The sequence below is a fragment of the Rhinopithecus roxellana genome, chromosome 8, assembly GCF_007565055.1.
Source record: "Rhinopithecus roxellana isolate Shanxi Qingling chromosome 8, ASM756505v1, whole genome shotgun sequence".
Classification (NCBI taxonomy): Eukaryota; Metazoa; Chordata; class Mammalia; order Primates; family Cercopithecidae; genus Rhinopithecus; species Rhinopithecus roxellana.
Genome location: NC_044556.1, coordinates 64,637,075 through 64,662,915, shown reverse-complemented (window position 1 = coordinate 64,662,915; position 25,841 = coordinate 64,637,075). Strand labels below are relative to the sequence as shown.

General features: G+C 40.1%; 2 protein-coding genes across 3 annotated transcripts in view; one reads left to right on the top strand and one right to left on the bottom strand.

The window, feature by feature from the left end:
- Positions 1–6,805, bottom strand: part of IARS2 (isoleucyl-tRNA synthetase 2, mitochondrial) — a 73,253-nt gene extending 66,448 nt beyond the window's left edge. The window contains exons 1-2 of the mRNA XM_010368079.2: positions 6,424–6,805; positions 4,593–4,715 (exon numbers count right to left, since the gene is read on the bottom strand). Coding sequence (XP_010366381.1) covers positions 4,593–4,715; positions 6,424–6,690 — 390 coding nt within the window. The 5' untranslated portion in view covers positions 6,691–6,805. The remainder of the gene's footprint in view (positions 1–4,592; positions 4,716–6,423) is intronic.
- A 3,125-nt stretch (positions 6,806–9,930) lies between these two features.
- BPNT1 (3'(2'), 5'-bisphosphate nucleotidase 1) overlaps positions 9,931–25,841 on the top strand; it is a 31,724-nt gene continuing 15,813 nt past the window's right edge. Inside the window, exons 1-3 of one of the 2 annotated variants that reach the window (XM_010368076.2) lie at positions 9,931–10,098; positions 17,516–17,643; positions 25,166–25,270. In XM_010368076.2, the coding sequence (XP_010366378.1) occupies positions 17,524–17,643; positions 25,166–25,270 (225 nt within the window). In that variant the 5' untranslated portion in view covers positions 9,931–10,098; positions 17,516–17,523. Of the gene's footprint in view, positions 10,145–17,515; positions 17,644–25,165; positions 25,271–25,841 lie in introns of both variants that reach the window. The other variant, XM_010368077.2, reaches the window with a different exon arrangement.

The following is a 25,841-nucleotide window of genomic DNA, read 5'->3' as shown; positions in this document are numbered from 1 at the left end:
AGCTATGATCACATGACCAGACTCCAGCCTAGGAGACAAAATAAGACAGTGTCTCTAAAAAAAATAAAAAATAAACTTACATGCTTCGTTACAAAATATTCACTCAATGGCAAAGAAAGCAGTAAAGAAGAAATAGAGAAACAAAAAAGATATTCAAGAAGGTCACAGGATACAAAATAAACATTTAAAATTGTATTTTATATACTAGCCATGAACATATAGACATAAACATTTAAAATACAGGTTGAGTACCCTTCTCCAAAATTCTTAGGACTAGAATGTTCCAGATTTTGGAGTTTTTCAGACTTTAGAATATTCGCACATACATAATACGACATCTTGGGCACGGGACCCAACTCTAAACACGAAATGCACTTATGTGTCATAAATACCTTATGCACATAGCCTAAAGGTAATTTTATATAATATTTTAAATAATTTTGTGCATAAAACAGTTTTCACTGCATGTGTCATGTGAGGTCGGGTATAAAATTTTCCACTTGTGGCATCATGTCAGTGCTCAAAAAGTTTCTAATTTTGCAGTACTTCAGATTTCAAATTTTCAGATTAGGAGTGTTCAACCTGCATAATATCATTTACAATCACTTAAAAAAAAGAAACACAAAACATGTTACCAGAATTACATGCTGAAAATTACAAAACACTGATGAAAGAATCAAAGACCTAAATAAATGGAAAGATATACCATGTTCATAGATTGGAAGAGTCAACATAATAAAGATGTCAACTCCCTGCAAACTAACATATGGGTTTTAATGTATCCCTATAAAAATCCCAGCAAAAGTTTTTGTGTGTTAGACAAGAGAAAATATTATTTCAATATTTATATAGAAAAGCAAAGGAACTAAAACAGCTAAAGCAATTTTGAAAAGGAATAATATAAGAGGAATCAGTCTATCCAATTTCAATACTTACTCTGTAGCTACAATAATCAAAACTGTGGTATTCACAAAGAAATGGACACATAGATCAATGGAACAGAACAGACAATCCAGAAATAAATCCACACAAATATGCCCAACTAATTTCTGACAGTGGTACAAAAGCAATTCATTATGGAAAGACAGCCTTTTCAACAAATGATACCAAACCAACTAGACATTCATATGGGAAAAAAATAAACCATGACCTAAGTCTTACATGTTATAAAAAAAAAACTCAAAATGGATCACAGACTTAAATATAAAATGTAAAACGTTTAGAAAAAATATATGAGAAAGGCCGGGCGCAGTGGTTCACACCTGTAATTCTAACACTTTGAGAGGCCGAGGCGGGTGGATCATGAGGTCAGGAGATCAAGACCATCCTGGCTAACACAGTGAAATCCCATCTCTACTAAAAATACAAAAAATTAGCTGGGCGTGGCAGCATGTGCCTGTAGTCCCAGCTGCTGGGGAGGCTGAGGCAGGAGAATGGTATGAACCTGGGAGGCAGGGCTTGCAGTGAGCCAAGATAGCGCCACTGCACTCTCCAGCCTGGGTGACAGCAAGATTCCGTCTTAAAAAAATAATAATATATATAATATATATATAAAAGAAAAAATGTATGAGAAAATCTTCAGGCTCTAGGACTAGGCAAAGAATTACCTTCAATATGACACTAAAAGTATGATTCATAAAAGAATAAAATGACAAATTGAACTTCATCAAAATTAAAAAATATTACTCTGCAACAGACCCTGATAAAAGAATGAAAAGAAAAACTACAGATTGACAGAAAATAGTTGCAAATCACGTATCTGAAAAAAGGTTTATTACCCAGAATACATAAAGAACTCTCAAAACTTAACAGTAAAAAGAAAAAAAATCCAATAAAAAAATAGACAAAAGACATAAAGGGACATTTCACCAAAGAGATTCAATCCATGGCAAATGAGTATATGGAAAGACTTACAACATCATTAGCCATTATGAAAATGCAAATTAAAAGCAAAACGAGACATCACTACACACCTGTTAGAATGGCTAAAATTTAAAATAATCACAACACCCAAATGCTAGCAGGAATGCAGAGAAACCAGATCATTCATACATTGTTAATAAGCATGTAAAATGGGGCCGAGCATGGTGGTTCACACCTGTAACCCCAGCACTTTGGGAGGCAGAGGTGGGTGAATCACTTGAGGTCAGGAGTTCAACAGCAGCCTGGCCAATATGGCAAAACCCATCTCTACTAAAAATACAAAAATTAGCCAGGCATAGTGGCGGACACCTGTAATTCCAACTACTCAGGAGGCTGAAGCAGAAGAATCTCTTGAACCTGGGAGCCAAAGGTTGCAGTGAGCCAAGATTGTACCCCTGCCTGGGCAAAAGAGCGAGACTCCATCTCAAAAAAAAAAAAAGAAAGAAAAATGTAAAATGCTACAGCCATTCTGGAAACCAATCTGGCATTTTCTTAAAAAACTAAACATGCAACTACCATACAACCCAGGAATTGCAATCTTGGGTATTTATCCCAGAGAAATGAAAATTCACAGCCAGGCACAATGGCTCACACTTGTAATCCCAGCACTTTGGGAGGCCAAAGCAGGTGAACTGCTTGAGTCCAGGAGTTCAAGACCCACCTGAGCAACATGGCTCTACAGAACACCATCTCTACAGAAAATATAAAAATTAGCCAGGCATGGTGGCCTACGCCTGTGATCTCAGCTACTTGGGAGGCTGAGATGAGAGGACCGCTTGAGCCCAGGTGGTTGAGGCTGCAGTGAGCTGTGATTGCGCCACTGCATTCCAGCCTGGGTGAGAGAAAGAGCCTGTTTCCAAACAAACAAACAAAAAATTACATTCACATAAAACCTGTACATGAATGTTTTTAGCACCTTTATTCATAATAGCCAGAAACTGTAAACAACCCAGTTGTACTTCAACAGGTTCATGGGTAAACAAACTGTGATACATCCACACCATAGAATACCACTCAGCAATGAAAAAATAAAACTACTGAAAAGCTTGGAAGACTCTCAAGGGATTCATTGCTGAGTGAAAAAAAGTCAGTCCCAAAAGGTTATAAACTATGTTTTCATTTGCATAGTATTCTTGAAATAACAAAAATATAGAAATGGAGAATATATTCGTGGTTGAAAGGAATTCAAGGGAGGGTGCAACAAAAGGAAGATGACCTGGCTACAAAAGGGCAACATGAGGGATTCATATAGTAAAGTTGAGCATCTTAACTGTATCAATGTTAATACCCTAGTTGTAATATACTATAATTTTGCAAGATGTCATCATTGGGGAAAACTGAGTAAGATGTACAAGATATCTGTATTCTTAAAATTTCATTTAAATCTACAGCTCAAATATCAAGTTTAACAAAAATAAAATTTTAATGAAATTGATATCAAATAGTATGTACCAAAATAAAATCAGGCACATCAGTTTTGTCCACTGAAAGAAGTAAATGCTTATTTTTTTTTTTTTTTTTTTGAGGCGGAGTCTCGCTCTGTCGCCCGGACTGGAGTGCAGCGGCCCGGACTGGAGTGCAGTGGCCGGATCTCAGCTCACTGCAAGCTCCGCCTCCCGGGTTTACGCCATTCTCCTGCCTCAGCCTCCCGAGTAGCTGGGACTACAGGCGCCCGCCACCTCACCCGGCTAGTTTTTTTTTGTTTTTTTTTTTTTTTTGTATTTTTAGTAGAGACAGGGTTTCACCGTGTTAGCCAGGATGGTCTCGATCTCCTGACCTCGTGATCCGCCCGTCTCGGCCTCCCAAAGTGCTGGGATTACAGGCTTGAGCCACCGCGCCCGGCCGTAAATGCTTATTTTTACCATCTGATATAATATGTCTAAAAATTCAAAAGTGAACTATAAGGCAGTAGAGCATAGTTTGGCTTCTGTAGAAGTCATTAATACTGAGACATATGCAAGATGTATAACATGTCTCAAATGTTTCAGAAGTTTTCAATATAATTTATGGCATAACATGCAATGTATATCACAATATATAGTAATACTACTCTAATAGCAGTTTGTGTTTTTTTTTTGTTTTTACTTTGAGACAGCCTCGCTCTGTCACCCAGGCTGGAGTGCAGTGGCATGAACTCAGCTCACTACAATTTCCATTCCCCCACCCCGGGGTTCAAATGATTCTCCTGCCTTAGCCTCCTAAGTAGCTGGGATTACAGGCATGCACAATCACACCCAGCTAATTTTTGTACTTTTAGTAGAGACGGGTTTTGCCCTGTTGGTCAGGCTGGTCTCGAACTCCTGACCTCAAGTGATCCACCCACCTCAGCCTTCCAAAGTGCTGGGATTACAGGCGTGAGCCACTGCGCTTGGTCTCTAATAGCACTAGTGACCCATTCAGTGACCAAATGCCTGGAATCTAGAACAATGCCTTGCACAATAATTATGTACTGAACAAGATGATGTTTACTAATATAATCAAGCTCAAAGCAAATACCACCAATGCTTTTTTCATGCAGTACTAAAATTGTATACTGCTTTCTATGAAAATGTTTTAGTTTTATGTGCAAATGTAAAATTACATAATCATCATATAATTAGAATACACTTTAATAAAGAGTATTTACATAAACACTTTCTTTCAAGCGTCATAACCTAAATTATAGTTACCTTATTTAAAGCATGTCCAACATGAGGGTCACCATTTGCATAAGGAGGTCCATCATGAAGGCAAAATTCTGTCTTTACTTTTCTTTCTCTTTGCCATGAATAAAGTTCTGAAAATCCACATTTCTGTTTAAAAAGAACAACGATATCTAAACATAATATAAATATATACTCCTGAGTCTAATCATAAATAACAGCCAACACTTGCTTATTTCCATTCCAATCCATTCCATTCCAATCTACTCAACTCTGAAACACAAGGCGAGGTTTCTGAAATGTGTGTCTAAGTACACATCTCTTAAAATCTTTCAGTAGTTTCCCCATACACCTCAGATTGAAGTCTAAACTCTATATGATATGCAGGACCCCACAAAGGTTTAGTTCCACTAAGTTCTTGGGCATTCTCTCATCACTCCCCAGGCTTCACTCCTCATCCCCGCCATGTTGAAGGACCTGCAGATTCCTGACACACATATTCTTGCTATTCTTTGGCTGCAATGCTTGCCATTCCTCAAATCTGGGAACAACGTGCATGGCAGTCTCACTTCCCTTCCCTCACTTGCTGTGATCTTGGCCAAGTTACTGTGCACTTATGGGCCTGCTTTCTCATCTGAAAAAAAAAAAGTGTTAATATCCATCGTACAGGGCTGGTGTGAAGATTAAACGAGAAAACATTTGAAACTGTCACTCTTTCTGGCATACAGAAGGTACTAAAAAGCCTTTAAAAAATTAGATGAACTCTGTCAGAATATTTAGGCTAAGTATATTTACCTAACCAATATTCCAAGAATATCAGGGATTTTTAAAGACTGGAATTACAGAAACTAACAAGAGGAATCTCTGCCCTTAGAAAGTTCAGTCTAGGCTGGGCACAGTGGCTCACGCCTGTAATCCCAGCACTTTGGGAGGCCGAGGCGGGAGGATCACTTGAGGTCAGGAATTCGAGACCACTCTGGCCAACATGGTGAAACCCCATCTCTACTAAAAATATAAAAATTAACCGGGAGTGGTGGTGCGCACCTGTAATCCCAGCGACTCAGGAGGATAAGGCAGGAGAATCGCTTGAACCCGGGAGGCGGGGGTTGCAGTGAGCCGAAATCGCGCCATTACAGTCTGGCCTGGGCGAGAGAGCAAGACTCTGTCTCAGAAAAAAAAAAAAAAAAAAAAAAAAAGCTCAATCGAAAACAGGAGACAGACACATAGTCTATAAAGGGGACTCAGAGGAAGTACTGCTACTATATATTTCAAACGAGTCATAATTCCAACTAGGGATCTAAAAGATCCAAAAAGTGGGCTTCAACTTCCCCTTCATTCATCATAATTGAGATTTTTAAGGTTTTTTTTAAGGATGGGGGGTGAGGCTGTCTAGCCAATACGGTCTCGAACTCTTGGCTCAGGCGATTCTCCCGCCTTGGCCTTTCAAAGTGCTGGAATTACAGGCGTGAGCTACCGCGCCCAGCCTGGGTTTTTATTTACATGTGGACATGTGAATTTACTTTTTACAAGGCACTGGAAAAGTGCCCAAAGTCGATCTTTTTTGCCTACGACAGAAATGGTACATACGTGCGATACATGCTGGTATCTGAGCATCACTAGTGACCCCTTAATTTCCCGCTCCGGAACCTGCTACAAAGGAGGGATTCATCTAGAGATTTTTTCACTTAGGTTTTCAGTCCACAAAATCTGTGCGAAGCAGATGAATGCCGCCAATCTGGTCACACCCCTGCCCACCCGCACCGGCATGGAGCACAGAGGTGTGGCTCCTGCGGAGCGCCCTGTGCCCGCGGCCGGATCGGGTCTCTCCGGAGGCCCTGCGCCGAGGCGGGGCCCGTACCTGCTGGATCTCCAGCTCCTTGTCCGGCTGCTGGCGGCCCAGCAGCTTCATGGGGAAGCTGGTCTGAGGCAGCAGCACCGTGTCCCGGTATCTACTACTATTCGAGTTCGGCTGGTGGTTACTGGCCCCGGAGACCGACCGCACCAGAAGCCTCTTCGTCGCCCCTTGCCATCCAGGGCTGCAGGGAAGGCGGGGCGTCCCCCACAAACTTCGGGCAGTGGCCAGGGCGGCCGCCTCCGGCCCGCGAGGGCGCAGCCCCCAACGCATGGTCTGGCAACCCCTGAGCGCCGGGTCCTCCGCTCCCGACCCAGCTCAAAGGAGCAGGACCCCAAGAAACCTAGGCGAGCCGAATAAGAGGGCGCACGCGCCCCGAGAACGGAAGGGGCGGGAAGGGAGCGGCGGGGAAGGGCGGGGCGGCGGACACCGCCTTCCCGGAGTCCGCGGAGACTGAGCCACCTCCGGGTCCTCCTTGCAGCCGCCGAGAGGCGGGCTCAGATTCACGGAGGCGGGGAAAGGTGGGGCTCATAGTCCAATCACTGTGCCCTGCTTTTTAAAACTATATATTTTTTTAATTTAACACAACATAGCTATGATTGTATCACTTTAACATGTAGCCAATAAAAAGTAAGATATTTTACATATTCTCTTATACGAAGCCTTTGAAATTTGACAAGTACTTTGCACATACTGCACATCTCAATCTGGACTAAACTCATGGCAAGGCCTTAACAGGCACACTTGGGTAATGACTACCATTGTGAGCAGCACAAAGTTCGGTGAAAATATTGTAAAAAAATAAAATTTCAGCAAATCGAGTTTTAAAGATCTAATTGGCTATCATTAGATATTCCTAAACCTTTCTGCAAAATAGAAAGGATCTCTGATGAGCTGAGGGGGCAGGGTGAGGTTTATACGCAGAAAAGGTTGAAGAAAGCAGAAACAGGGAAGGAAAAGCAGACGCCATTTGGCTTAATGGATTTGGCTATCATCTCTCCTGATTTCCTGGAACGCAGACCTTACAAGCAAATAGACTAGTGCAGGAGCTCAGTCCAAATCAATGACTTCTCATGAATTTTAACAATATTATAAAACAATCTAATCTTTTTTTTAAGATTCCCTAAATCCCTGTTATATCCCACTCATAGAATAGTTTGGTGTGTATAGCAACTTCTGCTCCTGTTTCTGACAGATTCTGCTCTATTTGGTTGTCCAATTCATAGTAGTTCACAATTGTTACCATTTCATTGTAGAGTATACATCTTGGGAATAGCCCTCCTAATCATAAAACACAACATCCAGAACATTTAGTTCACATAAATAAGAGGGACAGATTTTCTACAAATATGAAAATATGTATATACTAAAAAAAGATACCAGAAAGTGAGAAACCAAGTGACAAATAGAAAGCACTCAATCAATGTCAGCCTTTCACCAATGACTCCTGCTCTGTACCTGAATTAACTCATTTAATCTTCAAAACCAGATGAGGTGAAGACACAGCATACCAAAAAACCATGTGCGATAGGAACTATGAGTATTTCCATTTCACAGATAAGGAAACTAAGGCACATAGAGTTATGTAACTTGCTCAAGATGATACAACTAAGTAGCACAGCTGGAATTCAAACCCAGACAGTTAGATTCCAGTGTGTGTGCATAGCCACCAACTTATGTTGCCTTCCCTACACTATACTGTGGAAGAAAGTATTTGCTACACATTAAAAAATAATAATATACAAAATGCATAAAGAGCTGCTACAGATCAAAAAGATAAATGTAAACAACCCAATTAAAAAAAAAAAAAAAAGGATAAAAGAAGCTGGACACAGTAGCTCATGCCTATAATCCCAGCACTTTGGGAGGCTGAAGTGGAAATATCACTTGAGCCCAGGAGTTTGAGACAACCCTGGGCAACATAGGGAGACCCCTGTCTCTAAAATAATTTTTAAAATTAGCTGGATGTGGTGGCATATGCTTGTGGTCCTAGATGCTTGAGAGGCTATGGTGGAAGGATCGCTTTAGCCCAGGAGGTCAAGGTTGCAAGTGGGCCATGATTGCACCACGGCATTCCTGCCTGGGCAACACAGTGAGAGCCTGTCTCAAAAAACAAAACAAAACAAAACAAAACAAAAACCAAATTTTATATATATATATAGTTAAAGTGATATAATTTATGTATATTTTGCCACTTCCCAAAAAGGGTCTACTTAACTCACAGAGTGATTGTGAAAATCAAATGAAGAAGTAAAAGCCTTTTTAGGATAGGCGGGTGGCTCACACCTGTAATCCCAGCACTTTGGGAGGTCGAGGTGAGCGGATCACCTGGGGTCAGAAGTTCAAGACCAGCCTGGCCAATATGATGAAACCCGGTTTCTACTTAAAATACAAACAAACAAAATTAGTCCGGCGTGGTGGCGCGCTTGTGGTCCTAGCTACTTGGGACGCTAAGGCGGAAGGATCGCTTGGACCCAGGAAGCGGAGGTTGTAGTGAGCCTAAACTGCGCCACCGCACTCCAGCCGGGGCAACAGGGTGAGACCTTGCCCCCTCCCCCAACCACGCCCCCCAAAAAGATCCCATCTGTACAAAAAAAAAATTTTATTAGCCGGGTGTGGTGGCGTGCACTTGCACCAGTAGTCCCAGCTACACGGGAGGCTGAGGCAGGAGGATGGCTTGAGCCTAGAAATGGGAAGGCAGCAGTGAGCCGTAATCGACTCTGGGCGATAGAGCAAACTATCTGTCTCTTAAATATATATATATGTTTATTTTATTTATATTTTATATATTATATATTTTATATATTTTAATATTTTATATATATTTATGTATATATAAATACACACACATATATATTTTTCAGAGACAGATAGCTTGCTCTGTCGCCCAGAGTCGATTACGGCTCACTGCTGCCTTCCCAATATACATATATATACACACACATATATATAAATATATTTATATATATAAAATATGTATGTATATATACATACACACACATATATTTGTGTATATATACACATATAGATATGCAAGCATCTTTAACACAATTCTGATAAAGTTGCTTTGTTGTTGCGTAGGGGTGGGAGGTGGAGGTGTGTGGTGGACCTGCTGAAGCCTGTCCACGGACCGCTAGGGGTTCTAAGTTAAATAGCCGCAGAGCGATATCACTAATCCAATGAACATTTTAAAACAGTGAACTCTACGAAGTGGGCTGGAAGACAGGTGAAACCAAAACCAATCTTTTTTTTTTTTTTTTTTTTTAACACACTGTTGCTGCCTTAATGTTTTCTTTCTTTCTTATGTTTTCTTTCCTTCTTCTTCTTTTTTTTTTTTTTTTTTTTTTTTTTTTTTTTTTTTTTGAGCCAATCTTTGAAAGTTGACAACACCTTTCGCTTTTATTTACTACAACAGGTGACTTGCACCTACGGAGAGCTTGGAGAAAACATGGACAAGTGGTATTTTCCCGCGGATCAGGAGTCTAAAGACGCAGTGTTAAATCACTGTTGTGCGCTTGCGCGGAGTTTCCCGCATGCTCACAAGCTGAGGTAGGGCTGCCGTCCATCTCGAAAGATTTATTGACAGTGCCAAAGCTCGGTACCGGACACGACGAGGGACCTGGGTTTACGATAACGCGCTTTTGCTGCTCCCGAAGTGTCTTTGGTCCAACGTTGTTCCAGGTTTGTCACCGTAACTTTCTCTCCTGCCGGTCAGGGCAAGAGCCAGGTAGATAGGATTTATGTTAAATAAAATAAAATAAAAAAGTTTTATGTGAATCAGATTGCCTCTCCAGATATTCTGATTTCGGACTTGGACTCTTGAGTGTCAATATTTTAATTGTTTATCTGTGCTTTTATTTTCGTGATCCGGAAGGTTTTTATAGCCATATATTGTAGAAATAACAAGACAAACCTAGACATTGAGTTCGTTGATGCACCCAAATTTAGAAACTGCTTGGCACCTAAAAGTAAATTTATTTAAATAGCAAATATTCGTCCAACTGCCATTTCTACATATTTGTAGGTTTGCGTGATTTATTTGGATTTCTCTGGAAATATAATTGCTGGTTCAAAAGATATGTATGTTATACTTTATTAAGGTTCTCAAAGCTCTCCTAAGAGAGTTCACCACTTTGCCAACAATACTCAGGAACATGTTCCTTCACACCCTTGCAAACTTACTTTCTTTCTTTCTTTTTCTTTCTTTCTTTCTTTTTTCTTTCTTTCTCTGCTTCTGCTTCTTCTTCTTCCTTCTTTCTTCTTCCCCCTTCTTCTTCCTTCTTCCTCCTTCTTCTTTCTTCTTCTCCTTTCCTTTTTTTTTTTTTCCAGACAGGGTCTTGCTCTGTAGCCCAGGCTGGAGTACAGTGGTGCCATTATGTCTCACTGCAACCTCGACCTCCCAGGGTCTGGTGATTCTCCCACCTCAGCCTCCCGAGTAGCTGGGACTGCAGGCCTGACTGAAAAAATTAGGCGTGGTGATGCGTGCCTGTAGTGCCAGCTCTCAGGTGTATGAGGCAGGAGAATCGGTTGAACTGTAGGGGGTGAAAGTGAGCCGAGATCAGCCACTGCACTCCAGCCTGGGCTACAGAGCAAGACTACATATCAAAAAAAAAAAAGTATTTAAAAGTTTAGCAACTGCCCTGCCATTTATGCAAAATTAAATTTCCCCCATGATTTGAAACACTACCTTTAGTGTGTTCGGTTCTATTTCTGCAATTTATTTCCTTAATTTGTCTCACTAGCCAAACTTATATCATAGTTTGATTAAATCATACTTTATCATATTTTGATAATTGATAAGGGGAGTACCTCTGTTCATTGTTCTTCTTCCAGAATTTGCTCCATTATGCTTACATTTTTATTTTTTCAGATGACCTTGAACATTATCATCAGGCCAAGTTTCAAAGTATAAATAATTTTAGTATTTTGATCTGGAACTCATCATTTTTAGATCCTAATCCTCATATGGTCACAATCTTTATATGAGAAGAAACTAATGTTTGATTCCTGTTATTTTTCCATCCTTCTGAGCTAGCCTTTTGGCAGTTGTAAAGACTTCTCAAATGGATAGGTGTTAGGTCGATGGCCTTAAGTGCTATACAGCTTTTTTTCTTGTCTACTCCAAGCCTCAGGCCCAGAATGTTATGAAGAAAAGCCTGTACTACACTCTGAGGGTCATGTTGATTATCATTTTGTATTCTCAGGGTCAGAATACTGTTGGAGAAACTACAGGAACTTTTTGCCCTTAACACTTCCCTAATGTCCCTGCAAAATAACCAAAATAAGGACAATCGTAATAATGGTTAGCCAGTATATTTGATGTTTACCTTGTGCCAGGGACAAGTGTTTTCTTTACACGTGGTACTTATTTAATAAGTACAACAGCCCTATGCTATAAGTACTATTGTCTCCATTTTACAAATCGAGGTACAGAAAATTTAAGTGGTTTTCTCAAGGTCCACAGCTGAGCCAGGATTTGAACACAGGTAATTGGCTCCAGAGCCTGTGCCCTTAACCACTATCCTGTTTTAGATTAGGCTTTCGGAAAGACACCTCCACAAGAGTGTTTTAAGGCCCAGAAGATGTAAAACTGGTAGAGAAGGAAGTACAGTGGTGTTATTTGAACTGCTTTAAGAAAGTTAACTTGCCTGTAGCTAGTTTAGGCCTTGCTCTTGATCTACCTGTATCATCAAAAGGTAAATCTCATTATAGTATAGGAGGGGGCATAATGAAAAAGGCTAAAAGGGACCTCTTGTATAGATTTTGTGCTTTGATAATATGACTATGTATTTTTTCTTTTTTTTTTAACCAAGAACCAAAATTGTATTCATCTGTTTAAAAAATATGTAAGAAAACGATTAAGGCTAGGGTCTAGTACTATTTCATTACTAATTCAGTTTGGACCAGAGAAGTACTTCAAAGAAGAATGGTAAAATATTTTCCTATTTGCCAATTAAAAGCGATTTGTGGAATCTCTTTATAAATCATTGTGTGCTTTACATCAACATTATTTTTCCCATTTTTATTTTCTTCTATTATTTTTCCTATTCTTGTATTTTATAAGCTGATGTTAGCTTTAATTGGTGGTTATCATATATAATATCATTTTGTGATGAAATTAGTAGACAGACAATGCCTGAAAGTTTTTCCTTGGAAGAAAACACCATCGACTTGGCAAATATAAGGGTAAGTAGTTGAGTCATTTATGGAGCCTGATAAGGCTCAAATGGTTGCTTAACTGGTTCAAAGGTAAATGATATCTATGAAAAGTTATGACAATACCATACAGTGAGGGAAGGTGATCGTCCTATTATAAAAGAATTCTTACATAACAAGGGAATTGAAGGAGCATATGAATATATAATTAAAATATGGTCAAGACATCTGGGTAGAACAAAACAGTTGCACAAAGACCACATTTCTGGTGCAGAATAAATCAGATATATGCCTGGATATGGATATAAAAGATTAGAAATAAGAGCAACAAAGTATTTACTAAATTATTTCTGTTTTCTTTTCTTTTTCTTTCTTTTTTTTCTTTTTTTTTTTTTTTTGAGACAAAGTCAGTCTCTGTCGCCCAGGCTGGAGCGATCTCGGCTCACTGCAACCTCCACCTCCCGGATTCACGCCATTCTCCTGCCTCAGCCTCCGGAGTAGCTGGGACTACAGGTGCCCACCACCATGCCCAGCTAATTTTTTGTACTTTTAGTAGAGATCGGGTTTCACTGTGTTAGCCATGATGGTCTCAATCTCTTGACCTTGTGATCTGCCCACCTCGGCCTCCCAACGTGCTGGGATTACAGGTGTGAGCCACCGCACCCAGCCCTATTTCTCTGTTTTCTATCTGAAGTGCTCCTGAATTAGTAGTAATTGTAACTGGTTTATTCCACATGTAACTCCTAGTATGCCAAGAAAATTAATCTAGCCTGATTATGGTATCATAAAACAAACACTTTATATAGAGTCATCCCTCAGTATATGAGGGAGGTTGATTCCAGGAACCCCTGAGAATACTGAAATCTGCACATACTCAAGTCCCACAGTTGACCCTCCAAAACACTCATAGATGAAAACTCAGTTTTAACAGATCATAGACTCTCTTGAAAATAAAATAAAAATATATTTTAAAAAGTCAGCCTTTCCTGTCTACTGGTTTTACATACCTTTACTGTCCGCATTTGGTTGGAAAAAATCCACAAAGTGAACCAGTTCAGTTCGAGCCCATTTTGTTCAAGTGTCAGCTGCAATTAGAAACCCATTATATTGGCCGAGCGCGATGGCTCACTCACGCCTGTAATCCCAGCACGTTGGGAGGCTGAGGCAGGTGGATGACAAGGTCAGGAGATTGAGACCATCCTGGCTAACATGGTGAAACCCCGTCTCTACTAAAAATACAAAAAATTAGCCGGGCGCGGTGGCGGGTGCCTGAAGTCCCAGCTACTCAGGAGGTTGAGGGAGGAGAATGGTGTGAACCTGGGAGGCGGAGTTTGCAGTGAGCTGAGATCGCGCCACTGCACTCCAGCCTGGGCAACAGAGTGAGACTCCGTTTCAAAAATGAAACCCTTTTCATTTTCATCTTAATTTCCAGATAGCTATTGGTCACAGCATGGTATTCATTACCTTACATAAATTTTTTTTTTTTTTTTTTTTTTTTGAGATGGAGTCTTGCTCTGTCGCCCAGGCTGGAGTGCACTGGCACGATCTCGGCTCACTGCAAGCTCCACCTTCTGGGTTCATGTGATTCTCCTGCCTCAGCCTCCTGAGTAGCTGGGATTACAGGTGTGTGCCACCACGCCCGGCTAATTTTTGTATTTTTAGTAGACACAGGGTTTCGCCATGTTGGTCAGGCTGGTCTCGAACTCCTGACCTCATGATCTGCCCGCCTCACCTCCCAAAGTGCTGGGATTACAGGCATGAGCCACCGTGCCCGGCCATAAATTTCAATTCCATCTTCCTTCTGAAGAGTTTCAAATGCTTCACTTATTGTTTCGTTAGGTTCATAATTTCTGTCAATAGAATGTGGATGATAGAAACAAGATGTAAAGAAGGCTGGGTACAGTGCCTTACACCTGTAATCCCAGGATTTTGGGAAGTTGAGGCAGGCGGATCTCCTGAGGTCAGGAGTTCAAGACCAGCCTGGCCAACATGGTGCATCCCTGTCTCTACTAACAATACAAAAATTAGCTGGGCATGGTGTCAGCTGCCTGTGATCTCAGCTACTCAGGAGGCTGAGGCGTGAGAATCACTTGAGCCCGGGAGGCAGAGATTGCAGTGAGCCAAGATTGCGCCACTGCACTCCAGCCTGGGTGACAGAATGAGACTATATCTCAGAAAAAAAAAAAGAAAAAAGAAAAAAAATGTTAAAGGGGTTAAAACGCACATCAAATCAAATATTCAGTCAGAAATGTTTGGTAGAACAATGGCTGTTGCTGAATGGAGATTTATAATGTCCTTTATAGTCGCAGGGCTGAGCGCGGTGGCTCAGGCATGTAATCCCAGCACTTTGGGAGGCCAAGGTGGGCGGAACACTTGAGCTCAAGAGTTTGAAACCAGCCTAGCCAACATGGTGAAACCCTGTCTTTACTAAAAATACAAAAATTAGCCAAGCATGGTAGCAGGCACTTATAATCCCAGCTACTCAGGAGGCTGAGGCAGGAGAATCGCTTGAACCCAGGAGGCAGTTTGCAGTGAGCTGAGATTGCACCACTATACTCCAGCCTGGGTGACAGAGTGAGACTCCACCTCAAAAAAAAAATAAAATAAAATAAAATAAAAACATATATATATAGAGAGAGAGAAACACACCATATATATATATATTAGTCCTTTTTTCTAGGGAACAATCATGTGTTCCCTTATTGCGATGAAATAATGTTGATTTAATTTAGAGGTGGGAAGTTTTTGTCATAGGTTGATTTCCCATAAAACTGTAAGACAGAGATAAAGTGCAAGAGGTTTATTAGGGAGTGCTTTTGGGATCATTTGTGGGAGGGAAGGGGAGGAAGGGAAGAATGTAGGAGAAAGCATCTTGGGCTGTGAGACAGTCTCAGCTAAGGCCTCAGTTGACCCCATAGGGTATTCTGGAAGCTGGATGGCCCTTCAGTGCTGGGGTGGCAGCCCACTTGGGGTAGGAAATGGCCTTTAAATCTCCCTATTGTGACATTTCAGATGAAATGATCCTTCTCAGCAGATATACTCCCAGAGAAAGATGGCAGCTGAGGGCCTTCTGTTGAGAGCTGTCTCAGCACGTGGGGAAATAAGCTCTTCAATCCTGAAGGGAATGTGGTTGGTACATCCAGAACAGTCACTAAAATTTCAGGATTTGAATTTATATTTTCTTTTTTTTTTTTTTTTTTTTTTTGAGATGGAGTCTCGCTCTGTTACCCAGGCTAGGGTGCAATGGTGCGATCTCGGCTCACTGCAATCCCCGCCTCCCAGGTTCAAGCGATTCTCCTGCCTCAGCCTCCTGAGTAGCTGGGATTACAGGTGTGCGCCACCATGCCCGGCTAATTTTTGTGTTTTTAGTAGAGATGAGGTTTCACCATGTTAGTCAGGCTGGTCTCGAACTCCTGACTTCAGGTGATCTGCCCACCTTGGCCTCCCAAAATGCTGGGATTACAGGTGTGAGCAGGCCAGAATTCATATTTTCAAAGGAATGTACAGGCCAGGCACAGTGGCTCATGCCTGTAATCTAAGCACTTGAGAGGCTGAGGCAGGTGGATCATGAGGTCAGGAGTTCGAGACCAGCCTGGCCAAGATGATGCAACCCTGTGTCCACTAAAAATACAAAAATTAGCCAAGTGTAGTGGAGGCCACCTGTAATCCCAGCTACTCGGGAGGCTGAGGCAGAAAACTGCTTGAACCTGGGAGGCAGAGGTTGCAGTGAGCCGAGATGGTACCACTGCAATCCAGCCTGGGCGACAGAGCGAGACTCCGTCTAAAAAAAAAAAAAAAAAAAAAAAAGCAATGTACTTAATTCTAAAGGCTGTTTTTTCTATTTATTTTGTTGGAGCTAGAGACTTCTCTGACACGCCTTACTTTTCCAGGTGCTTGGTCTTCATTATAATTTGTTATGTTGCTTGTTCTCTTTATTTGGCTGCTGACCAAGATGGAGGTAAATAATAGCAGAGAATATTCACTGATTTTCAGAAAACAATTGTAGTTATATGCAATCCCTCTGATGTGGTGAGGCTTTGTTTCCCCACCCAAATCTCATCTTAAATTGTAATCCCCATAATCCCCACTGTCAAGGGAGAGACCAGGTGGAGGTAATCGAATCATGGGGGCAGTTTTCCCCTATGCTGTTCTCGTGATAGTGAGTGAGTTCTCTTGAGATCTAATGGTTTTTAAGGGTCTCTCCCCGCTTTGTTTGGCACTTCCTCCTGCCACCTTGTGAAGACGGTGTCTTGCTTCCCCTTTGTCTTCTGCCAGGATTGTCAGTTTCCTTAGGCCTCCCCAGTCATACTGAACTGTGAGTCAGTTCAACCTCTTTCCTTTATATTAGGTTGGTGCAAAAGTAATTGCGGTTCTTGGCATTGGAAGTAATAAACTACCCAGTCTTGGGTCATTCTTTATAGCCGTATGAAAACGGACTAATACACCCTCCCTTTTTAATTACGCCCTGCACACCTACATCCCTTATACTATTCATACCTCTTTTGGCACTTCCTAGTTTTATGTTATAGACATTAGGTTACATTATTTTATCTACAGCTCACCAAAATATTAGCTCCTCAAACACAAATCTTACATCTCATATTTTTAGCCTCCAAAGCACCTTCCACATACTTTGCACATTACCCACCACCTCATACACAAACTTTTTCACATGCTCAGCATCCTGGGCCAGTTTCTCCTATGCGTTGACATGTCTCATCTGCAGACAAACATAAAAAATACAGAGTTTATTGAGAGAGTTAATGTCCAAATGGAGTTTTTTCCAAGTCTCTTTTAGTAAATATATATTAAAGAATTTACTCAGTTAATGGGAGCAATCCCAAGTTAGCAGTCAATTAATATGTGTTGAGTTGGATTTAAGTAAATAAAACCAGTAGTTAACTTTGAAACTAACAAAACATTTTTCTTGATCTCTTTTTAGAGTTTGTCATGGCTTCCAGTAACACTGTGTTGATGCGGTTGGTAGCCTCAGCATATTCTATTGCTCAAAAGGCAGGAATGATAGTCAGACGTGTTATTGCTGAAGGAGACCTGGGTATCGTGGAGAAGGTACTCAAACTCTCATATCATTTCATACCAACTTTATTTTTGTTCTTGAGGTTGAGCTAAATGATGTAAAAATGTGGACAGACTTTATCAGTTAAAATAATTGATGGTTCCCTTAGGGGGACTGCAAGACCCTTTGTTCAAAAGGGTTCAATCTCTGCTTTGAAAATGACTCCAAGGCCGGGTATGGTGGCTCACGCCTGTAATCCCAGTACTTTGGGAGACCGAGGAAGGCGGATGATGACATCAGGAGTTTGAGACCAGCCTGGCTAACATGGTGAAATCCCGTCTCTACTAAAGATACAAAAAATTAGCCAGATGTGGTTGCGAGCGCCTGTAATCCCAGCTATTTGGCTTGAACCCAGGAGGCAGAGAGAGGTTGCAGTGAGCCGAGATCACGCCATCGCACTCCAGCCTGGGCAACAGAGTGAGACTCCGCCTCAAAAAAAAAAAAAAAAGACTCCAGACTTTCTACATCCAAGATCTTTATTTATATGTCTGAGTCTTCTGAACCATATCCATCCCCAAGGCATTGTAACCAGGCTTCAAATCCTAGAGTAATCTATTACATGCAATGCCATGCAATCCTTAGTCAACATGTTCGGTAAAATCTGGCATTTACATAACTATTTGTTATAATCAAAGTGATACATATTTTTCTTCTTCATGGAAAAGAAACTCAAAACAAGGGTGTTTTTCCCAGTATAGTAATTACAAACTTAAATAGATTATCAGAAAGTTTATAGTGATAGTTAATTCTTGAAAGAAATACCACCATACTTGTGTTCCAGTTTAAAATACAATCTTCCGGCTGGGCATAGTGGCTCACACCTGTAATCCCAGCACTTTGGAGGCCGAGGCGGGTGGATCACGAGGTCAGGAGTTTGAGACCAGCCTGACCAACATGATGAAACCCCATCTCTACGAAAAATACAAAAACTAGTCGGGCATGGTAGTGCACACCTATAATCACAGCTACTCAGGAGACTGAGACTTGAACCCGGGAGGTAGAGGTTGCAGTGAGCCGAGATCGCACCATTGCACTCCAGCCTGGGCAACAAAAGCGAGACTCCATCTCAAAAAATATGTGTGTATATATGTATGTATATATGTATACATATATACATACATATAAATAATTTAAGGATTAAAAGTCAATATATGAAATACATTATCAGAAAGTTTATAGTGATAGTCAATTATTAAAAGAAATACCACCATACTTGTGTTCCAGTTTAAAATGCAATGAAATCTTAAGGAAATCTATTAAAAGTCAATATATGAAAACTTACGTGTAAAATTTGTTTTTTTTTTTTTTTGAGACGGAGTCTCGCTCTGTCGCCCAGGCTGGAGTGCAGTGGCGCTATCTCGGCTCACTGCAAGCTCCACCTCCCGGGTTCATGCCATTCTCCTGCCTCAGCCTCCCGAGTAGCTGGGACCACAGGCACCCGCCACCTCGCCCGGCTAGTTTTTTGTATTTTCTAGTAGAGACGGGATTTCACCGTGTTAGCCAGGATGGTCTCGATCTCCTGACCTCGTGATCCGCCCATCTCGGCCTCCCAAAGTGCTGGGATTACAGGCTTGAGCCACCGCGCCCGGCCACGTGTAAAATTTGTAATGTGAGGTAATAACCAAGTCCCAAGGAAGATTTGTGTGTGCCTATATATATATATGTGTGTGTGTGTGTATATATATATGTCTGTGTATATATGTGTATATATATTTCATATATTTCATATATTGACACATATATATACACAAGTTTGTGTGTATATATATATATATACACACACACACAAGTTTGTGTATATATATATATACAAGTTCGTGTATATATATATACAACTTTGTGTATATATATATACAAGTTTGTGTATATATATACAAGTTTGTGTATATATATACAAGTTTGTATATCTTATTTGGGATTTGGTACATATATATATACATGTATATATATATACACACCTGTACTCACACTCTTGTGTATGTGTATATATATATAGGGAAGATTTGTGTGTGTATATATATAGTATGTATATATAGTGTGTGTATATATATACACAAGGAAGATTCGTGTGTGTATATATAGTGTGTGTGTATATTATATATGTATATAAATCTTCCATATATATATACACAAGGGTGTGAGTACAGGCATATATATGTGTGTGTGTATATATGTATATATGTACCAAATCCCAAGGAAGATTTGTGTGTGTGCGTGCATATATATATACACACACAAACGTGTGTGTACATATTATATACATATACACAAATCTTCCTTGGGATTTGGTACATATATATGTATACATATATACTTATATACACACACGTGTATATATACACACACACATATATATATACACACAAATCTTCCTTGGGACTTGGTTATTACCTCACATAAGTTTTCTTATATTGACCTTTAATCCTTAAATTCTTTATTATAATCTTTTTTTTTTTAAAGAGACAATGTCTCACTTTGTCGCCCAAGGCTAGAGTGCAGTGGCATAGTCCTACCGATAGCTTGTTGCAGTCTCAAGTTCTGGGCTCAAAGGACCCTCTTGGCTTAGCCTCCTGAGTAGCTAGGACTACAGGCAAGCGCCACGACACCCAGCTAATGTTTTCATTTTGTGGAGATGGAGTTTCAGTATATTGCCCAGGCTGGTCTCCAACTCTTGGCTTCAAGTGATCCACCCACCTCAGACTCCCAAGGTGCTGAGATTATGGGTGTGAGTATAGGTATGAGCCACTACACTTTGCCTAAATCTTTCTTTATTATAGTCTTTAAGGAAAATTGTGTTGTAATTTCTTCCAAGTGAGAACATTAATAGGATATGATTTATCATTAACACTTTAATGATTTAATATAGAGTGAGTTTTAGGTCTAACATTTAAGTCTCTAATCCATCTTGAATTAATTTTTGTATAAGGAGTAAGGAAGGGATCCAGTTTCAGCTTTCTACTTATGGCTAGCCAGTTTTCCCAGCACCATTTATTAAATAGGGAATCCTTTCCCCATTTCTTGTTTTTGTCAGGTTTGTCAAACATCAGATGGTTGTAGATGTGTGGTATTATTTCTGAGGGGTCTGTTCTGTTCCATTGGTCTATATCTCTGTTTTGGTACCAGTACCATGCTGTTTTGGTTACTGTAGCCTTGTAGTATAGTTTGAAGGCAGATAGCGTGATGCCTCCAGCTTTGTTCTTTTGACTTAGGATTGTCTTGGCAATGCGGGCTCTTTTTTGGTTCCATATGAACCCCCATCAAAAAGTGGGCAAAGGATACGAACAGACACTTCTCAAAAGAAGACATTTATGCAGCCAACAGACACATGAAAAAATGCTCATCATCACTAGCTATCAGAGAAATGCAAATCAAAACCACAATGAGATACCATCTCACACCAGTTAGAATGGCAATCATTAAAAAGTCAGGACACAACAGGTGCTGGAGAGGATGTGGAGAAATAGGAACACTTTTACACTGTTGGTGGGATTGTAAACTAGTTCAACCATTATGGAAAACAGTATGGCAATTCCTCAAGGATCTAGAACTAGATGTACCATATGACCCAGCCATCCCACTACTGGGTATATGCCCAAAGGATTATAAATTATTCTACTACAAAGACACATGCACACGTATGTTTATTGCAGCACTATTCACAATAGCAAAGACTTGGAACCAACCCAAATGTCCATCAATGACAGACTGGATTAAGAAAATGTGGCACATATACACCGTGGAATACTATGCAGCCATAAAAAAGGATGAGTTCATGTCATTTGTAGGGACATGGATGCAGCTGGAAACCATCAGCAAACTCGCAAGAATAGAAAACCAAACACCACATGTTCTCACTCATAGGTGGGAATTGAACAATGAGGTCACTTGGACACAGGAAGGGGAACATCACACACCGGGGCCTGTTGTGGGGTGGGGAGATGGGGGAGGGATAGCATTAGGAGATATACCTGATGTAAATGACAAGTTAATGGGTGCAGCACACCAACATGGCACACGTATACATATGTAACAAACCTGCACATTGTGCATATGTACCCTAGAACATAAAGTATAATAATAAAAAAAAGCAAAAAAGATGAAATGGAAAAATAAATAAAAAATAATAAAATAGATTGAGTTAAGTCACTCACTTATAAGTGATACATCTATCTAGCATTGTTACCATAAGAAAAAGTGAGATATATGAATAAAAAACAACTTAGAATAAAGCTGACATGAGTTCATCATAAAACATTCAACATAATTGCTTTTAAAAAATAAACATAAAAATCAGCCTGGGCAACATAGCAAGACCCGTCTGGCATGGTGGGACATGCTTGTAGTCCTAGCTACTTGGGAAGCTGAAGTGGGATAATTGCTTGAGCCCAGGAGTTTGAGGCTGCAGTGATCTGTGATCCCACAACTGTACTCCAGCCTGGGCAACAGAGTAAAACCCTGTCTCTAAAATAAATAAATAATATTAAAAACAAACAAAAACAAAAACTCGTAAGAACAAATGAAATAAATCTCATTTGCTTTTTTGATAGATTTGTGGGCCTACTCATAGAGGAAATAGAGGGTATCTTGATTTAAGCAAAACATTTGTTATAGTCTGTCATTTTCTATTTAAGAAAATATTCAAGCTATTTTTAGTTATATAGATGACATCTCCCATCCTGAGCCACGATTAGGTGTATTCATAACTGGATGAATAACATTATCCACAAATTTAAATTAATGAGTCATTTTCATCCTAGAAAAGGATCACCACTGGCTGATCACAGGACTCTGCTCCTGACATTGTACTGTTCTCTTTAATTATTAAATAACATACAGTTTTAAAAAAATACCTAATGTGTTATCTGAAGTGGAAGAAGATGATATAGAAAACATACTTACCAAATTTGCAATAAGGTAAAGCTGAGCAGTCTAGTTAATACATTTGATCACAGAATAAGCATTCAAAATAGTTGCAACCTCTGAGAAAAGTGGACCAAATCCAACAGGATATTTAACAGGAATAATATAAAGTGCTGTATTCATGTTCAAGTTATGTCAGATAAATCTGATTCAAATTTGTTTGAAAAAGAGATTTTAGTTGACCACAGACATGCTTGGTAATAATCAACAAAATAATACTGCTGCTTTCAGGGGGCTGCTAATCTTATTATTATTATTATTATTTATTTATTTATTTATTTATTTATTTATTTATTTTTGAGACGAAGTTTCACTCTTGTTGCCCAGGCTGGAGTGCAATGGCGTGATCTCAGCTCACCGCAACCTCTGCCTTCCAGGTTCAAGCGATTCTCCTGCGTCAGCCTCCTGGATAGCTGGGATTTTACAGGCATGCGCCACCACGCCCAGTTAATTTTGTATTTTTAGTAGAGGCAGGATTTCTCCATGTTGGTCAGGCTGGTCTTGAACTCCTGACTTTGTGATCTGCCTGCCTCGGCCTCCCAAAGTGCTGCGATTACAGGCATGAACCACTGCGTCTGGCCCCTAATCTCATTTTTTACAAAGTTTTTTCTATTATGAAAAGTAGGAAATGGAGAAAAATGCCAAAAAGTAAACAAAAATCATCCATCATGCCACCATTGCCAATATTTTGAATTATTTCCTTTCAGATCCTTTTCCTTAACATCACTTATTTTCAGTTGCTCTTATGTTGAGATTATATTAGACAAACAACTTTGAAACCCAGGTAGCTAAAAAGGAACAGAGATGTAGTGCCAAGTCAGGAAAAAAAGTAGTATTCTCATTGTCTTCTGTACTGCTCAGGCATTTCTAGTACTTTATATCCTCCTGGTGATACCTTACTTTTAAAAAGCAGCAAAATCAGTTTATCACACAAGGTTCCAAGGATGAGGTCCAGAGCTATGTTGACAGAATAGGAAATATTTATCTTAGAGAGGGAAAGAGAATTGCTTTCCTCAGATAGAGGAATGACTTTCAATATATATTTTTTTCTCTAAAGCAGTGGTGCACAAACTTGATTGATATATAACTAATCTTCAAACTGAACAATTCTTTTGAGTAGGTTCATTCAAAAGATACTTATAGAGCACCTACTATATGCTAGACACAATTCTTTAGGGAATAAAATCCTTTTGTGGAGCTTACATTCTAGCAAAATAGTACTTTGCATTGAGATATATAGCAAATCTCAGTGAAGCATAAAGCAGTTTGCTTTTCATAATGACTCCTTATCTCGTTGCAAAGTATTGTTAAAATTCTACTAAGATGAGGTAGGGTGCAGTGGCTCACTCACGCCTGTAATCCCAGCACTTTGGGAGGCCGAGGTGGGTGGATCACAAAGTCAGGAGTTTGAGACCAGCCTGGCCAACATGGTGAAACCCTGTCTCTACTAAAACTACAAAAATTAGCTGACCGTGGTGGGGGGCACCTGTAGTCCCAGCTACTCGGGAGGCTGAGGCAGGAGAATTGCTTGAAGCCAAGAGACAAAAGTTGCAGTGAGCCAAGATCACGCCACTGCACTCCAGCCTGGGCGACAGAGTAAGACTCCATCTCAAAACAAACAAATTCTACTAAGATGATATAATCTGTAAATCTACTTAACCAGGCATATATCAATTGCAACATATCATAATTCTCTGAAAGCAAACTAACAAAGGAGGTTGTGGTTGTCACTTGTAAAACTTTTCTTTCACTAGCATGATTATCCGACATAGTGATTGAGTGAGGGTACCACAGGTGAGCTATATGTTAAATATTACAGCAATTCAGATTAGTGTTTTTCAGATTTTCAGAAACAGAATTTCTTAGGCTGGGTGCAGTGACTCATGCCTGTAATCTCAGCATTTTGGGAGGTCAAGGCAGGTAGATCACAAGGTCAGGAGATCAAGACCATCCTGGCCAACTTGATGAAACTCCGTCTCTACTAAGATACAAAAAATTAGCCGGGCATGGTGGCAGGAGCCTATAGTCCCAGGTGCTCGGGAGGTAGGGGAATTGCTTGAACCTAGGAGGCAGAGATTGCAGTGAGCTAAGATCGCGCCATTGTACTCCAGCCAGCGACAGAGCAAGACTCCGTCTCAAAAACAAAACAAAACAAAAAAAACCAAATGGGATTTCTTACTCTATACCTGTGAATCAACTTGAGGACCTATTGAATTATTATGATTAGGATTAGTGTGGAAGTTATAGAAGGATCCAAGGAACACTTTTTCTAATAACTATTACCTTTGCCTTGAAAAGTTATACATTTCCTATCTCTGAACCTATTTAAGCAAAAGGTTGATGTCTAGAGATAAGGAATTTCTAAACTAGGGAAGAAAATGTTCTAGATTATTTAAAAGCTCCTTTCCAAACTTTAACCACTATTAATCCTTTGAGAAAAACCAAGGCAAGAAACTAGTTAACTCATTTGGTGTTAAGTTCTATGACTCTAAAAACTGACAGTGTAATCTAAATTATGTAGGCACTCATGCACAGGGAATCAGAGGACAACTTATTTCTCATTAGCTCTGCTAAAATTTGCATTTTTTGTTATAGACCTGTGCAACAGACCTGCAGACCAAAGCTGACCGATTGGCACAGATGAGCATATGTTCTTCATTGGCCCGGAAATTCCCCAAACTCACAATTATAGGGGAAGAGGTAAGAGTCATCAGAGACATTTTTTTAAAATCACTGTTTACCAAGTGTACTTATAACTGACGCTTTAATGATTTATGTACCACTATTATAATTTCAAGCATTATATTTATTGTTTTAAACACAAAAATAATTATTGTATTCCTTGGACTTGGGGGAAATATCTGATTTTAAGACATTTTGGTCTATTTCTAAGCCAGATGTCTTAATTATTGACCATAAAAGATATGGTTACTGTTATACCCAGCATACAAACTGTAAGATTGGCAGAGATCTAGAACTTTGGAATAAAATGGGTTTTGTTGTTGTTTGTTTTTAAACTTAGGCTTATTTGCGTACTTATCCAAAGACTATAACACTTTGAAAGTGAGGGAAGTAGGCCGGGCGTGGTGGCTCACGCCTGTAATCCCAGCACTTTGGGAGGCCAAGGCGGGAAGATCACGAGATCAGGAGTTCGAGACCAGCCTGACCAACATGGTGAAACTGAATCCCGTCTCTACTAAAAATACAAAAATTAGCCAGGCGTGGTGGTGAACTCCTGTAATCCCAGCTGCTCAGGAGGCTGAGGAAGGAG